The following is a 17,461-nucleotide window of genomic DNA, read 5'->3' on the forward strand; positions in this document are numbered from 1 at the left end:
TGTAGCCACTGCGGAAAACAGTATGGAGGTTTCTCAACAAACTAAAACTGGAACCACTGTGTGACCTGGCAGTTCCACTCCTAGGTATATATCCCCCAAAACCCCAAAAACAGTAATTCAGAAAGATACATGCACCCCAAAGTCCATAGGAGCATTATTTACAATTGCCAGGGTATGGAGCAACCTAAGTGTCATCAACAGATGAATGGATAAAGAAGATTTGATAGATAGACAGATATAGGTGGTGTGTGTATGTGTGTGCGTGTGCGTGTGTGTGTGTAGAATGAAATACTACTCAGCCATCAAAGAGAATGAAATGTTGCTGTCAAAGACAAATACTGTAGGATATCACTTATATGTGGAATCTAAAAAATACAACAAACTAGTGAATAAAACAACAACAACAACAAAAAGAAGCAGATTCACAGATTGAGAGAACAAACTTGTGGTTACCAGTAGGGAAAGAGAAGGGAGAGGGAACGAGATAGGACTGGGTGAAAAAAGGGGCTATTATGGGATTATATGAAGTCATCTGCACGCAACTTTTGAAAACTGTAAAGCATGTTAGAATTTAAGGAGTCTTTTGATTCAATAAAAAAATAGTCTCTTAAGAAAAAAAAAATAGCCAGGAAAACACGAAAAAAGGAAAACTATAAAGGGGGACTGGCTCCAACAGATAGTAAAATATCTTTAAAGCCTTTATAATTACAACAGCATGGTAGTGGCACAAATATACTAGTAGAATATAATACAAAGTCCAGAAATGGACCCAAGTATATTTGAAAATATCTGACGACATTAGTATCTCTAAATACTAAGGCAAAAGATGGAGGGTTTATTATTTTTTTTTCTTTCTTCTTTTATGGCTATACCTGGGGCATATGGAAGGTCCTGGACATGGAGCTGAATCAGAGCTGCAGCTGCAGGCCTACACCACAGCCACAGCAAAGCCAGATCCAAACCACATCTGCAACCTCCACCGCAGCTCACAGTAACCCTTTAACCCACTGAGCAAGACCAGGGATCGAACCCGCATCCTCATGGATCCTAGTCAGGTTCTTAACCTGCTGAGCCACAATGGGAACTCCTTTTTTGTTTCTTAAATGATGCTGGAACAACTGGGTAGCCATTTGTTGAAGGAGAAAATTTTATCAGTTTCTCAACCTTGACACTATTGACATTGTGATTTGGAGCACTATTTGCTGTGGGAGCTGCCCTATGTACTGCAGGATGTTTAGCCGCATCCTTGGCCTCCACCCACCTGATGCCAGGAACTCTCTTCCCCCGAGTTTTGACAACTCTAAATGTCTCCAGACACTGCCAAATGTCCTCTGGGGGGACAAAATTGCCACTGGTTGAGAACCATTTAATAAGATCCACACTTCACACCATACACAAGATTAACCTCCAAAGGGATCAGAGACCTAAACATAAAAAAAAAAAAAAAATGCAACCAAACACATAGTAGAAGAAAACAGGGGTGAATTATTCTTTGATCTCAAGTCTAGGAATAGCTTTCTAACTCCGACTCAAAATATAGAGACAATAAAAGAGAAGGCTGATAAATTTGAACATTACCTATTTTTGCCTGCTCAAATACCATAAACAAAGTCAAAAGAAAACCGGGAGAAAATATGTGTAACATACCACAGACAACAGGACTAATGTCACTCATTGAAAAATAACTTTTAAAATTGAGAGACCAAAAAAAAAAAAAAAAAAAAAAAAAAAAAAAAAAAAAAAAAAAAAAAGAGCAAAAACCTGATAGAAAAATGGAGGAAAAGCCTTGAACAGACAATTCAGAAAAAAAATTTAAAATATTTATTAAACTTAGGGAAAAATGTTCAAACTCACTCATAATTAGAGAAATGCAGATAACACAGATACCACTCATCACCTTTAGACTGGCAAAAATTAAACAGTATGACAACCAGTGTATTCTATTGGTGCAACTGTGGGGAGGCAAACAGGCACTTGCATACATTGCTGGTGGAAATGTAAACTTTTTGTGCCACCTGTCTGGAAGGGAATTTGGCAATATCTAACAAAACTGTACACACGCACTGGAGCGCTCTTGGCACAAGTTCAATCCCTGGCCTGGGAATTTCCACATGTCGTGAGTATAGCCATGCAAACAAACGAACAACTATATATGCACTGACTTTTTTCCCTAGCAATCCCACTAAACGTTCACTACCAATAAAACAAAAAGGTTAATGGTTCCAATACTGTTGACAGGTACAGGACCTGGGAAACAACCAAGACGCTTATATAAAAATGCATGCATTTAGGAAGTATTTATCCATTCGTGATACTAGTCCTTTTTATGTACACATAGTGATGGAATAAACCACAGGACATCCATACAATGGAGTATTAAGCAGCTGTAAAAAAAGGGGGGAGGGAATTTTTATGAACTAATAAGGAGTGATTCCCAGGACATACTCTTAAGTGACAAAGGCAAAGCCCAGAAGAGTGTCTACTGTATGCTACCCTTCATGTTACAAAGAGGGGTGTTGACGAAGATATGTAGGCATCCCCTTCTCTGTATAAGAAAGAGTTGATTCTGCTATAGCATAACATAACCATCCTTATAAATCTCCACATTATACAAAATTACACAATAAAAACCAGAGTTGATGGAGAAAACAGAGCACAACACTCAAAGAACTTCCGTCTCATACACACACACACACGGAACCTAATTTTAAAAAGAAGCAGTAGCTCAGTTTTACACATGTGAAATGGTTAAGAAATAGAAACTACAATAAATGTGTCACTTTACCTAGAAAAGGCCCTAAAGTTTGCTGGTGGAGTGGGTGTCAGGAGAAGGGCTGGACAGAGGGGTACCTGAAATCAGAAGGAAGCCCGTAACAGCAGGTGTGGACGGGCATGGCTGCTAACACACGGGGCCAACTGAGGGGGCTCAGAGATGGAGGTGTGTGCATTTTGTGTGTTCTTATGCAGCTCGGGCCAATTAGGTGCAGTTTCTCCATTCACCTAGAGTTTCTCACGCAGGAAATCATGCACAAGCAATTGCAGAATTCACATTAGGCTCAGGAGTTCCCATCGCAGCGCAGCAGAAACAAATCCTACTAGTATCCATGAGGATGCAGGTTCAATCCCTGGCCTCGCTCAGTGGGTTAAGGATCCAGCGTTGCTACGAGCTGTGGTGTAGGTCACAGATGCAGCTCAGATCCCGCATTGCTGTGGCCGTGGTGAAAGCTGGCAGCTGTAGCTCTGATTCGACCCCTAGTCTGGGAACTTACATATGCTGCAGGTGTGGCCCTAAAAAGCAAAAAAAAAAAAAAAAAAAATCACATTAGGCTCACATTGTTCTCCAAGATACCAATCACGTTGGAAAAAAAATCAGTGTTTCAAAACAAGACTTATAGCAAAACTGACTGTACAGAAGAAAGAAACCAGAAACTAATGAGACTGGTTTACCAATGGTGAGGGGGGCATTGGCAACGGGGTAGAAAGACTGGGGGACGGGAAGGAGGCAGTAAGGGCCGAGAGAACATGACACCTCTGAGTATATTTTGTGGTAGCTCTAACTCTTAGAACCCAGGTAATGTCTCATAGACTCCCTTGTAAGTAAATAACACCAACCAAAATATAAGGAGAACCCCAAATGGAAAACAAACAATAAAACTAAACTGAACTGTAGGTGGGGAAGAAAAGAGCTAACCTAAGTAACTTTGCAAAGAAGTTATTTTGTTTTAACTGCAACTATTTATTGGTGGATTGATAAATATAATTTTAAATAGAACAATAAGGCATAACCATGGATTAAAACAGTTTGCTGTACTACAAAAGAGGGAAAAGCCATAAACCTAGGAACTTTGAATATTCAAATCAAAGAGCCTCGGAGGTACCGAATAGATAAGTATCAGACAATTCTTCCCTTTCATACAATTCCTGTATGACGTCAGTTGATTCTAAAGCCAGAATGGGATGCCATACAGAAGTCCTCACTCATGTATCCTTGAGCTGTCCTCTGCCCCCCACTCCTTTCCCTTCTCTTTGCAGTGGTTCTCTGGCCATGCCCTTCCTGAAGAACCGTGTGCACAGCTTCCTTCCTAAGCACAGAAGCAAGCATGCACTGAGTCAGAGAAAAGCCACCACAGGCACATATGTGAATGAATAGACTTAGATATTAGGATGGCAACCGCCGAATCCAGTAAGGTCTAAATGAAGCTGACTCTGGCAAAGGCGCTGCTCTGGCTCGCTGAAAGGTCTATAATGCTAGCTCAAGTTGTGCCACCACTGCCAGACCCCTTGTTTCTAAGCGATTGCCAGTGGAGGCCGGAAGCCAATGTGCTTATCCCGATCATTGAAGACAAAGATTGAGGGACTGTCACAAATTGAAGGAGACTGAGATTTGACAACTAAATGCAACGTGAGACCCTGGAGTGGCTCCCGGACCAGAGCAAGGACATTAATAGGAAAACTGACAAGACCCAAATAATATTAATAGATTAGTTCATAGTATTTATCAATGTTAATCTCCTGATTTCAATAAATGTACTGTGGTGATGTAAGACGTTAACGTTAGGAAAACCTAGACAAAGATTTTATAGGAAAAATTTTTTGCAGCTTCTCTGTAACTATAAAATTATTTCAAAATAGAAAGTTAAAAATATATGTATGCTCTTAGCCACGGATATGTCACAGTTGGGACTTACATCCCAATGCCATTGATAGATACATGGCTTCAGGAGCAGGTAAGTTCAACCAGGAAATGCTTAGTTCAGGATTTCTTTAAATAGGGAAATTTGGAAGACCACAGAGAATCTAATTTCAGATGATCAGATGTTACCATAGCATATGACATCATGGCCCCTAATGTACCATCATGGCATAAATTCCCACTTCACAGTATGGAGTCAGTTTGCCATCGGCAGTTCAGCCTGGATCCCCTGCTGAATGGAATGTCCAGCTTATCTGTTCTCAACAGTCAGGTCCCTTGGCCCAGGCCCAGATCTGCCGATACTTGGAATATTCACGTGCTCTTCCCTGTGCAAGCCTAAGGCAGGCATTCCCAATAGGTTATAGCAGTCATTCCCACACGGTCCCCTGAGCTCCTACCGATAGGAGTCGGCACTTGAGCTGAAACATCTATTGCTACGTTCAGCCTGCAGTCAGGTGTATGGGGACTCTCAAAGTCTTAAGTTCCTGCTTAGATTCTGCTGTTCTAGATAGACAGGCGTGGCGGCACCCTTCCTCAAATGCAAAAAGAGATTCCAGCACTCTCACCAAGTGTCCCTCTCCAAGACACATCAGCGATTCAAGGGTAGAATGTCTAAGGGGCTCTGTGGTTTTGGATAAAGACGCTTGACATGAGATGGAGCCCGATGGCAAAAGCTGATCAGATTCCAGAGAAACACTGAGGCTTAAATCCTTATCATCAGGTTGACAGTTAACTTATTCCAATTGTGTTCATAGAAATAGTCTTTGTCAGACTTCATAAAATGAACCAGGAAAGAATATCAAAGATGCTTTGTCATTTCATAGCCTGACAATAGTTTTCTAACTTATCACACTAGGCATCCAGGGATGTTATTTACTTATTTATTGCTTTTTAGGGCCGCACCCGTGCCATATGGAGGTTCCCAGGCCAGGAGATGAACCAGAGCTGTAGCTGCCGGCCTACGCCACAGCCACAGCAACACCAGATCTGAGCTGAGTCTGCAACCTACACCACAGCTCATGGCAATGTCGGATCCTTAGCCCACTGAGCGAGGCCAGGGATCAAACCCGCATCCTCATAGATACTAGTCAGGATCATAACCCCCTGAGCCAGGGATTTTAAAATAAAACTCTATCAAGTCATTCTTTTCTTCTTACTAAGGGGGTACATTTGAAGGACAGGGGACATTCCAACAGCCTTATCTGGAAGCAAATGGAGGTAATCACTCAAAATTGGACCCAGGCCTCCCTGGTCATAGTCCAGAGCTATAAACAGTGACCATGTTTACTTTTTTGTTTTCTATCAAGAAGGAAAAAAAAATAGGTCTTATCAGAAGGCAGCTTCCGAGGAAAACTCAACTAAACTTAGGCAAGAACTAGAAGGCTGAGAGTGGAGTTCCAAGCCAGGAAAGATGAAAGACTAGAGCTGGCAGGAGGGTATTTCAGTAGTATTTACCTGCCCTGGGATAAAAACTGCCTCACTCTCCCATCTCCAGCTCCATCTTCTCATGTCCAGTCTCTCCCTTCCTTCCCTTTCTCCGTGGCTCCACATCAGAGATTTTCAGTATTCTACTGCTTTATGAGAGCTGGAACTAAGAAATTGCTTACCGAGCCTTTCCTTTGCTGTTGAGAGTTACACACTGCAGGAGTTCCCGTGGTGGTGCAGTGGAAATGGCCTTGCTCAGTGAGTCAGGGATGCGGCGGCGTTGCCATGAGCTGTGGTGTAGGTCACAGGCACGGCTCAGATCCCTCGTTGCTATGGCTGTGGTGTAGGCCTGCAGCTGTAGCTCCAATGTGACCCCTAACCTGGGCACCTCCATATCTCAAGGGTGTGCCCCCCCCCAAAAAAAAAGAATTACACATAGCACGGTGTCCCAGACAGGTCTTGTTTTGCTTTTATAAAATATCTTCCTGGTTCTGCAGGTTCTCTCAGAAGTATTTTGTTGCTTCATGACCTGTCTCAAAATAATTCTGCCCATCCAAATTAAGTCTCTCTTGCTTCAGCTTAGGTATTTCCCTTTACCTCATCTAGTTTGCTCCTTTAAACTAGTTCAGAAAAATTCTAACTTTGGAATGAGACCCTTTGACATATAAATTCTTCCCTAATCCTAAACCTTTAATTCCTCCATTCCACTTAAAGAAATAGTTTCAAATCCTTAGCCCAACTCCTCAGCCTCCTCTGTGCAGTCTGGTTCTGACTTCCCTCTCCAGATGGATTTCCCACAAATCCTTTGCAGAGACCCTCGATCTCAGCCGAACCGAACGCTATGCTCCTCTCTGGAAAATATCCTACCATCTCGAAATAATATTGCCATTTGGAATGCCCTCTCCCCCAGTGTAGCCTCTTATTTACTCCTTCAGTGTGAAAAAAATTAACCAAGCACGTAAAATTAATAAGTACTAGGTGGATGCAAAAAATGAGTCATAATCTCCACCATGCAGAGTACATGATTACTATAGGCAGTTAGATGGTTCTGAATATCAGGTGTTAATACCCAACGGCGGCGAGGGGGGAGTTAGAATGGGGTCGGGTGTTAGGATTAAACTTCAGGCTAACAGTAGCATTTGTGAAGCCTGTGAAGGATGGGGCAGGGTTCTGAAAAGGATTACAGGCTGAAGACACCATGAGAGCGAGCACAGAGGCAGGAGAAAATGGAGTGCATACTCGTGAATTCAAATACTTGGATACATGAAGGATCCTGAATATCAGACTAAACGTTTGAATTTAGTCCACAGGCAGAGGAAAATACTGATGGATTTTGAGCACAGAAATAACATGATCAGAAAGAGCAGGGCTTTAGGAAGATACGAGGCCGTGTGTGTGTAGGATCCATTTCCTCCATTCCCAGGGATTTCTTCATGGTATACTAGGGAGAGAAAAGCCTGCTTCAAACGTAAGACTGCAAGACTGGTCACGCCTATCACACTCTCCATTTAACTCACCCGACTGGGCTTTGCAGCAGGTAGACAGATCTGGGAGACGGGGTGTGAGTAGCTTGTAACTGCGCAGCTGCTGTTCCAATGCGGTATTTTCCTTAGAGCAAGTCAGCCCCGCACTTAGCATGTGGCAGGATACAGCTGTTGACCCCAGCAGATACCTTCTCCCTCTATACCCATTTTCAAGGGTCATCACAACCGGTTCACTTTTTTTTTTTTTTTTTGTCATTTTGACTTTTCTAGGGCTGCTTCCCGCGGCACATGGAGGGTCCCAGTCTAGGGGTCGAATCGGAGCTGCAGCCGCCGGCCTACACCAGAGCCACAGCAACGCGGGATCCGAGCCACGTCTGCGACCTCCACCACAGCTCACGGCAACGCCGGATCCTTAAGCCACTGAGCGAGGCCAGGGATCGAACCCGCAACCTCAGGGTTCCTCGTCGGATTCGTTAACCACTGCGCCACGACGGCAACTCCCGGCCGTTCCCTTTTGAGACTGCAGGCGCTCTCCTGCTCTCTGCCACACGCCGCAGAGATCGTGATCCTCCTGACGCGCCAGGGACCATCGCACTGGTCCCTCCTTTCCTCCTTGGACGACGGAACTGGAAGTGGCGAGCACGTCGGATGCCTCAGACACAAGCAAGCCGGGGGCGAAAGCCATGTAGTTTGTCAGCATAGGTCCAGTCGGGAGAACAGAAACCACACCCGTTATTTTAACAGAGAGGATTCAGTATGGGGCAGGTGTTATAAGACAGACATGGCAAATGGGAAACTGAGGCGACGCAGAAATAGTGACACCCCAAGCACAGCAAGCAGCTGACAGTCCAAGGGCAGGACAGCTGGTGAGGAAGAGATGTTGGCCGAGTCCCGGCAAGAACGGGGGATGGAAGTCCAGATTTGGAGCAGACAGACGGGAGCTTAATAGGCAGCACAAGAGCCGATGAAAGCGCCGGCCAATGAGTCGGCTTTATATTAAATATTGTGATAAATAAAGAACATTCTCTGCCGCAGATTTTAGTTTTGGAATTCGTTCTTCTAAAACATTAGCCTGGCAGTGGCACAGCCAATAAAGTGACTTGTCTGTGCACATCATGACAGAACAGTCTCAGGTTGACATTATCTTGCACGCCTGAGACATTTCATTGTTCAAAGTATAAGCAGACAATGGAATACCACTCACAATAAAAAGGAACGAATTACGGATACACATAACTTGGATGGATCTCAGAGGCATTATGCTGAGTGAAAGAAGCCAGTCTCAAAAGGTGCGATTCCATTTATATGACACTTTCTTTTTCTATATGTAATGATTTTTATTTTTTCCACTAGAGCTGGTTTACAGTGTTCTGTCAGTTGTCTACTGTACAGCAAGGCGACCCGGTTATACACATATATACACTCTTTTTCTCACATTCACTGTCGCCCATCAAGCTCCCTCACAAGTGACCAGCTATGGTTCCCCGTGCTGTACAGCAGGATCTCACTGCTCATCCACCCCGAGTACTTTCAAAAGGACACAACTACAGTGGTGAAGGAGAGATGCGTGGCTGCCCGGGGCCAGGAGTCGGGCGAGACCGCGGCCAGAAAGGGAGAGCACGAGGCACTGCCTTGGGATAAGGGAAGTGTCCCGAATCCTGACCGTGGCGGGGTTACACGAGTCCGTGCACGGGGTAACCTTCACAGAGCCATACTCAAAAAACAGTCGGTTAAAACAAGAAGAAAAAAGAAATGAGAAAAGTAGAGAAGGAACATTCGTGGCTTATGTGCGAGAAGGTTTTGTCTTTTTTGATTTTTGAAACATTTGCTGTGTTAAGGTCCAGTGTGACTCTGCTGAACCTTTGCCACATCTGGCCTGAGTTACAAGGGAACCCTGTCCCATCTCCAGCTGTCACGCACCTCAGAGCCCCCAGCTAAGGGCGAGGCACCCAGGGTGACGAAGGAACCTCCCACACCTCCGGGCTGTTCCGGGGCTCCTGTGATTCCGGGAGAGTATTTGTGCTGTTTGTAGCAGTTCAAAGCCTTCCTCTTCCCTGCACTTCAAAGCCCGGCCTGCTTTTGCCCCATTCATGTCTTTTATTTGATGCTAGCAACCTTTGAGGACCGACGCTGAGTGGCCCTGGGCAGGGACCCCATGAATCGGCAAAGCTGGCCACAGGGAATGAATAAGATACTCACTGGCAGCAACATCACAGTGATTGTGGCCCAGTGAGCCTTGTTCTGTGTTCCTCTCCACAGTCCAGAGCAGTTCCCGAGAATAAACAACTGAGCTGCAGCAGGAAGTGGGCTCCCTCCCTGCCTCCCCGGAGCCCTCTTTTCTACTTTTCTGCTTTCTACGCATGCTTCAAAATATAATTTTGTCATGCTCTGCACATTTACATTACTTCATTAATAGAACACCATTAAACAAAGTGCTGCTGAACTTTGAAATACATAATATCATTTTGCAGTCCATCACCCCAAGAATTTTGGTTCCGTTCCATCTGAGATGAAAAGGAGGGAGATTCTCTGCAGCCCCACACTGTCTTCCTCAGAAAGCCTCTCCTGGGGTAAAATCTGCACCACTGGTGTTGCCATTGCCATTCAAGCTCTGCTCCCTAGGGGCCAATCTCATGCACAAACTCTCAAAATATTAATTGGATAGGATTCAAAAATGAATGAGCAGGTACTCTTTTTGTCTGGCTTCTTTCACTCCACATGTTTTCCTTGAGGTCACTGTTGTATCAATAGCATGTTCTTGTTCATTACTGTGTAGTATTCCAAGCTATGGATATAGTAGTCCACACCTTGTTTATCCATTCTGCTGTTGGTGGATATCTGAGCTGTTTCTAATTAGGGTTCTTTTTTTTGGGGGGGGAGGGTTATGAATAAACTTGCTATAAATATTTTTGTGAGAGGCCTTTTACTGACATACTCATGTTTCTTACCTCCATATATAAAAAGTAGACATACATTCTACAAATAATAAATGCTGGAGAGTATGCCGGAAAAAGGGAACCCTCCACTGTTTGTGGGAATATAAACTGTTGCAGCCACTGTAGAGAGCAGTATAGAGGTTCCTTAGAAAACTAAAAATAGGGTTATCATATGATCCAGCAATCCCATTCCTGGGCATATATTCAGAAGAGATGAAAATTCTAATTCGAAAAGATACATGCACTCCAATGTTCGTAACAGCCCTACTCACACTGGCCAAGACACGGAAGCAACCTACATGTCCACTGACACATGAATAGATAAAGAAGGTGTGTGTGTGTACACATGCACACAATGGAGTATTACTCAGCTAAAAACAATAAAACATTGCCATTTGCAGCAACTTGGATGGATGTAGAGATAATCATACTAAGTGAAGTAAATCAAGATAGAAAATATGATATCACTCGTAAGTGGAATTTTTAAAATACAAATGAACTTACCACACAGAAACTCACAGACATGGGAAACAAATTTATGAGTATCAAAGGAGAAAGGGAGGAATGGATCAATTAGGAGCTTAAAATTAGCAGATACACACTGCTATATGTAAAATAAACAAAAGGCCCTACTATATAGCACAGGGAACTATACTCAATATCCTGTAATAACCTATATTGGAAAGGAATATACATGTGTGTGTGTGCATACATACATCTGAATTGCTTTGCTGTATACCTTATACTAATATTATAAGTCAACTATAATTTTTTAAAACTAAAAATATTAATTAAAAAAAATGATTTTTTTAAAAAGGTAGACATGTTGGCGTTCCTGCTGTGGTGCAGTGGGTTAAGAATCCAACTGCAGTGGCTCAGGTCACTGGTGCAGTGGGTTAAAGGATCTGGCACTGCTGCAGCTGCAGCTCAGATTCAGTCCCTGGCCCTGGAACTTCCGGTTGCCATGGGGTGGCCATGAAAAAAAGAAAAAGGTAGGCGTGTTTCGGTTCCTCTGACACGGTCAGTCTCTGAGGTGGCTGTCCCATTCTCAGTCCCCGCCAGCCATTTATGAGAGTTCCAGCCGCTCTACATCTTTGCCAGCACTTGGTAGGACCAATCTTTTCACTGTAGCCCATGTGGTATATAGCAGCGTATCACTGTGGTTTGCCACGTGAATTACCCTGATGAGAAACGATGCTGAGTGCTTTCGCACATGCCTGTTGGCCTTTTATCTATTCTCTTTTGCAAAGTGCTTCTGAGGAGAAATGAGGAAGTGGTGGCGGCGATGTCAGGGGAGAAAGGTAAAGGTATGAGTTGGAAAAGACGTAACAGCTCAGGCCAGGGAAAGCCTAGGATGTGGCGGAAACTTTGACCTGCCGCGTCATTTTGTCCTGCCGCGGTTGTACACTTGGGTAAAGGTTGGAATGGAGAAGAGAGGAAAGGGAGAAGCACGGTGTGAGTTTCAAATGACGTTATTCATCGTGTCTGGAATATAGGAGCACAGTGCCAGCCAGCAGGAGACTTTGGGACAGTCTTAAGGGGGTAACGGTGCTATGTAATTGTCGCAGCAAGAGTGATGTGTGAAGAAGGTATTGCCAGACTCCTTTAAGCCTTCCAGAAAGATCAAAGCCCTGCGTGTTTATATACAACACATACACACACGCCAGTGAATAAGAACCCGAGGCGGTCCAGGTCCCCTCCACTTCGCAGACAGGCCCTACTATGTGCAAAAATGCGCAGACTTGGTCTACGGACGAACCAACCCCAGGGTAGAATGAGAATAAGCTCTCAGATCGCCTCCCTAGGAAGCCAGGGTGGGTTGCAATGGACATCGTCACTCGGAAAGTTCCATCCCTGTACTCCCATGTGCCACAACATCCATTCTCTAGTAGATATTTCTCAGGTTTAAGGCAGCATGATAGTAATAAATCAGGTCTGAAAGTCGACTGCTGTAAATGCCATGTGGTATTGGTTAGATCACAAACCAAAGCCAATTTTTCAAAACATTTCCTGCTGGAATACCCACAACATTTTAACAGATGTCTTTTGGAACGTTTTGAAGCAAAATAAGCCCCCATCAGCATATAAAATAAAACCGAAAAGAAAGTAAGCTGCGGAGGGATTTTTCTTTTTCTTTTGGCAGTAAGAGAAAGATCGGAGAAAGTCTTGAGATCTTTGGAGAAATACTTGCTCATAGCCACAAAAGTGAAGAAATGAGCTTTTCTCATATACACACCACAAGAAAAATTGGGGCTGGGGAAATATCCTTCCATTATTCACCAAAGAAATTTCTCTGATAGCTTTTCAGTGTAGTATCTGTTATTTCTTGTTCTGGACACTGGTTTTAATGCCAGCTTTTGTTGAAGCAGTTCCACAGAAAGCTAGGGAAAGGGTCTGAGGCAGGGACAAATGCAGTGAAAGCATCAAAGAAGCATCTTTTGTCAGGGACGATGACCAGTGCTGGCTGATTCTAAAGGGGCAACGTGGAATCTGGGGCCTCTCAGAATTAGTGGGAGGGCCAGAATAGAAGTCTGGAAAAGGTAGGAGAAATTTTCTGGCACTTCTCTTCAACATTATGCTATAACAAATTTCATGAAAGGTACAGAAAAATCACAAGAATCATACAGTGAACATGCATATACGCAAGAAGGAGACACTATTTTTAATCTGACTGTTTATACCGGGGCTGATTTTGAGTCTCATCAAAGAAATGGTCCTGAATTAATGAATGAGTGGTCTAACAAGCTTGCCACACACTTATTCTGGAGAAGCCAGAAGCCAGGACTGCTAGCTCCTCCTGCATGGAGTAATAACTCCAAAAGCAAGATTCCCTATGGGTTTGCTTCTATCATCTGTTGTTGTGAATGCTACTTGCTCATGCTGACTTGTCTCCTTGTTGCCGTATCAGCTTTGACTCTGCGCTGGATATTATACTGAAAAATTATATGTAGCAGTAATTTGATACTATTTCTCTTAATTATTTGCTTGTTCTATTTTGGGGGGGAGCCCATGCCACGGTAGCAACCCAAGCCGCTGCACTGACAACGCTGGGTCCTTAACCCACTGCCCCACGAGGGAGATCCCAATACTGTTTCTTTGGAGAAGATTTTTGTTTGCTTATGCCAGGCCCATGGGGGTAATTATCAGTTCAGTAAATGTTTATTGAGCATTACTGAGGTAGTAGGAATATAGTTATCAACAAGAATTGGTTCCTGCCCTTACAGGTCTTCCTCTGAATAAGCAATAGGATTAATTTAACTAGAGCCTTTACGGAGCTCTCATCGTGGCTCAGGAGTTAACGAACCCAACTAGGATCCATGAGGATGCGAGTTCGATCCCTGGCCTCAGTGGGTTAAGGATCTGACGGTGCTGTGAGCTGTGGTGCAGGTCGCAGGCACAGCTCAGATCCTGCGTTGCTGTGGCTGTGGTGTAGGCCGGCAGCTTCAGCTCTGATTCAACCCCTAGCCTGGGAAGCTCCATGTGCCGCAGGTGTGGCCCTAAAAAGACAAAAGACACACAAAAAATAAATAGAGACTTTAGGAGTTCTCTCATGGCACGGCAGGTTAAGGATCCAATGTAGTCACCAGAGTAGCTTGGGTCACTGCTGTGGCACACATTTGACCTCTGGTGCAGGAACTTCCACATGCCACAGGTGTGGCTAAAAAAACCAAACCAAACAAAAGACAAGGAGTTCCGGTCGTGGCTCATTGGAAATGAATCCAACTAGGAACGGTGAGGTTGCAGGTTTGATCCCTGGCCTCGCTCCGTGGGTTAAGGATCTGGCGTTGCCGTGAGCTGTGGTTGCTCGGATCTGGCGTTGCCGTGGCTGTGGCGTAGGCCGGCAGCTGCAGGTCCGATTAGACCCCTAGCCTGGGAAGCTCCATATGCCGAGGGTGTGGCCCTAGGAAAAAAAAAAGAAAGAAAAAAACCAAACCCTCAAGTTTAGAAACATAAACAAATAAATAAATAGAGCCTTTAAAGAATAATTCAATTCACATAAGGATGAGCAGCATGCAGCTTCTCCTAACCTTACCCATCTACACCCACTAAGGAGTGGCACGCTGGACTATGCAGAGACGCCTCAAAGCAGCAGTTCTCTTGTAGTTTCAGTTCTTAGATAATTTAGGGGAAAAACCTGTATGAACTGATTATTGTATCTGCCATAAAAATCTAATCAGAAATTATCAGATTGATTTTTTTTACTTCCTTTGACAACATACCCAGGAAAGTGGATGCTCTAAAACACTAAGGCGGTTACTAATTCTTACTAATTCACGGCAGGAATAAGACCATAGCCCACGCGAGTATCATACACTTAAATACTCTGCACTGACGGACCATCTGCAGGGGACTGGGTCCCTGTGTGTAGGTAGTAAAAGCAAAGAACACAATCCTTCCACACCGGAGCTACTTTCAAAGTAGTGGACTGTACACCTGAAACTAACACAATATTGTAAATCAACTCTACTTCAATTCAAAAAATTAAATTCAAATTTAAAATACAATGGGAGTTCCCTGTTGGCCTAGCGGTTAAGGTGACACCTGGAAATGGCTGAGGATGGCAAGTCCAGACTGTTCAGTTTTGGTCACCACAGTTAACTCCGTGGCTCTGTGGGTTCCATTCCACAGAAGAGTCCTTCTCAGCTAATGGGCCGCGCCACACTTTTTTTTTTTTTTTTTTTTTTTGGCTGCGACCATGGCACACAGAAGTTCCCAGGCCAGGGATCAAACCCAAGGCTCAGCGGTGCCAATGCCAAGTCCTTATGTGGGTTTCCCATCACTGATAAAACACACAGAGCTGGTATCATTCACGTGCACAAATCATTTGTTGATCTCTTAACAATGAGGAGGCCTCCTGGAAGACGGAAAGGACAATCAGAGATGGCCCCTGACCTCAGGAGTTCATACTCTAGTAGGTGCAAAAGACATATCCAGGGATAAGTTATGTAACTTAAAAAGGCACTGCTGCTATATGGAAAGTGCTGCGATAGAGGGCTGACTGAATCCAAAGCTGCCATGGTCTAGGATTCGAAGAGTTTCCCTGTCCTCAGGAGAACCTGAAAAGGAGACTCTGGTTACTAGATTATTCTCCACACAGGACTGCCAACATGATTTGTGCGGCCCACTGCAGCATGAACGTGCGTGGCCCCTTACGGCAAGACTAAGGATTTCAAGACGGTGACAGCATTCAACCAGGCATGGAGTCCTTCTGAGTGCAGGGCCCTGTGTGGCTGCGCAGCTCACACGCCCTTGACACTGGCCCTGTCTGCACAGACCATGGATGTGAGAAAGAGGCCAATTTTGACCAGTCCAGAGGAGGAAATTATACACGAGCAATTTTCTTCCAAGTAGTTCACAGGAAAATAAACTCACTTTAAGAAAATAATGCAGTCTTTCCCAAAGTAGCAAGTGGGATTGGGATATAAAAGATAGAAAGGTACAATTTACAAAGACAATGTCACAGCCATTTCACAGCTGCAAGGTAAGGACCATAATGATAGGAACGGGAGCGGCAGTGGGAGCCGACACTAACACAGAGCGCTTACTAAGCGCCGGGATTCGTCTAAGCCTACCTATTAGGTATATTTACTCATTTAATCCTCGCAAGGACTCGGGGAGGTCGATACTCTTATTTTCCTGTCTCGTGGATGAGAAAACTGACCTGAGAGCCAGCCCCTGGTCCCACAGCAAGTGAGCAGTAGAACCAGGCTTTGTACTCAGACAGTCCAGCTCCAGGGTCGGGGCTTCTAACCACTGTTGCTGCTGCTTCTCAGAAAACCAAGACACCTACGGCAGGAAGGGAGAAAGGAAGGATGGAAGGACGGGCGTTATCCCAGTATATTCATGCATTAATGTCATAGATTTGGCTTAACCAGATACCGTGGGTTGTGTGCATGTTTTTAATTTTTTCTTTTCTTGCATTTCATGTTCATAGTTTAACAGCACCCGTTCGCCCTCCCCCACTGAATGTTGCCACATGACCCCATGGAGTAGAAAGGTACTGCTTCTGAGAACATTCCATCACGGCCTGTCGTGCTTTCTCTGGACACTTGCACTTTCTTCTCTTTCTTTATGGCAAACTCTCCTGTTTCTAACGAACTAACAGGCATTCTTTTAAATCCATTTAAAGAGTGGTAACTGGAACTCAATAAAATATAACGTAGTAGTCGGTCATGCCAGAGGTTTTACACCCCCCGCCCCCACCCCGACCCCATCCCCAGGCTGCACTTAAGTCTCAGTTCAAGGCCCCACCCTAACACCACTCCAGGACTTTGTAGTTTCGAGAAAAGAAATTTCAGCTTGCCCTATATTTACCAAAACTGCAAAGGTTCGCCTTCTCAAATCAAAAGAGAACAGGACAAAAGGATTCTCTGGCAGCCAATTGTCCCCGTCACCTTTAAATAAAAAGCGCCTTTGGCTGCTGGTCAGAGCCTGTAGTCGGGTCACTGTTCTTTCTTTGTGGCTCAGTCCATTGTTATTCAAGGAAGGCCTCGCCTACAGAATGTGGCCTCTGGTGCCTGTGTGCTCGGAGGGGGAGTGTTCTCTCCAGCTCCTGCTCCCTCTCCCTCTGTCTCTCTTTTTGCACGCACCAAACTTTTTTTTTTTTTTCTTTTTGGAAGTTACCTAGGAAACAAAGTCTTTTGTGCTCCAACTTTATCTGAGCTATTTGCTTCGCTGGGAACCTGCACAAAAGCTGAAGAGAGAAAGAAGGTTGCAATGTTTGGCGAAAAACCATTCATGGCCAACACGTTTTTCTCAAGGGGGGGAAGCGTAGCCTGTTGGGTGTCTTGGGGGGCTTTTCAGATACCTCTGACAAGGTAAGCAAGTGCTGGGTGTTCGTTTAGAACAAGTGGCTCTGGAATCCTCTCTTTAAGGGGACTTGAGAACAGTTCCTTTGACAGTATATGAAATCCTCTGAGTTA

The 17,461-nt window shown here is 44.4% G+C and overlaps 1 protein-coding gene and 1 long non-coding RNA gene across 6 annotated transcripts in view; both read left to right on the forward strand.

Annotated features, from left to right (window-relative positions):
* The window catches only part of NHS (NHS actin remodeling regulator), a 490,359-nt gene that overhangs the window by 457,331 nt on the left and 15,567 nt on the right, over positions 1–17,461 (forward strand). For 3 of the 5 annotated variants that reach the window (XM_085008588.1, XM_005673460.4, XM_085008587.1), the window contains one exon: positions 16,474–16,536. The exons of the other annotated variants lie outside the window; for them this stretch is intronic. In XM_085008588.1, coding sequence (XP_084864714.1) covers positions 16,516–16,536 — 21 coding nt within the window. In that variant the 5' untranslated portion in view covers positions 16,474–16,515. The remainder of the gene's footprint in view (positions 1–16,473; positions 16,537–17,461) is intronic. 5 annotated transcript variants of the gene reach the window in all.
* LOC146394497 (uncharacterized) lies at positions 2,456–9,355 on the forward strand. The gene is made up of 2 exons (XR_014835795.1): positions 2,456–3,098; positions 5,734–9,355. It is a non-coding gene; the product is annotated as an uncharacterized LOC146394497 (long non-coding RNA).

This window comes from Sus scrofa, chromosome X, assembly GCF_054392235.1.
Source record: "Sus scrofa isolate SSC_HxYL_T2T_F1_AM1 chromosome X, Sscrofa_HxYL_maternal_Yorkshire_Landrace_v2.0, whole genome shotgun sequence".
NCBI classification, from domain to species: domain Eukaryota; kingdom Metazoa; phylum Chordata; class Mammalia; order Artiodactyla; family Suidae; genus Sus; species Sus scrofa.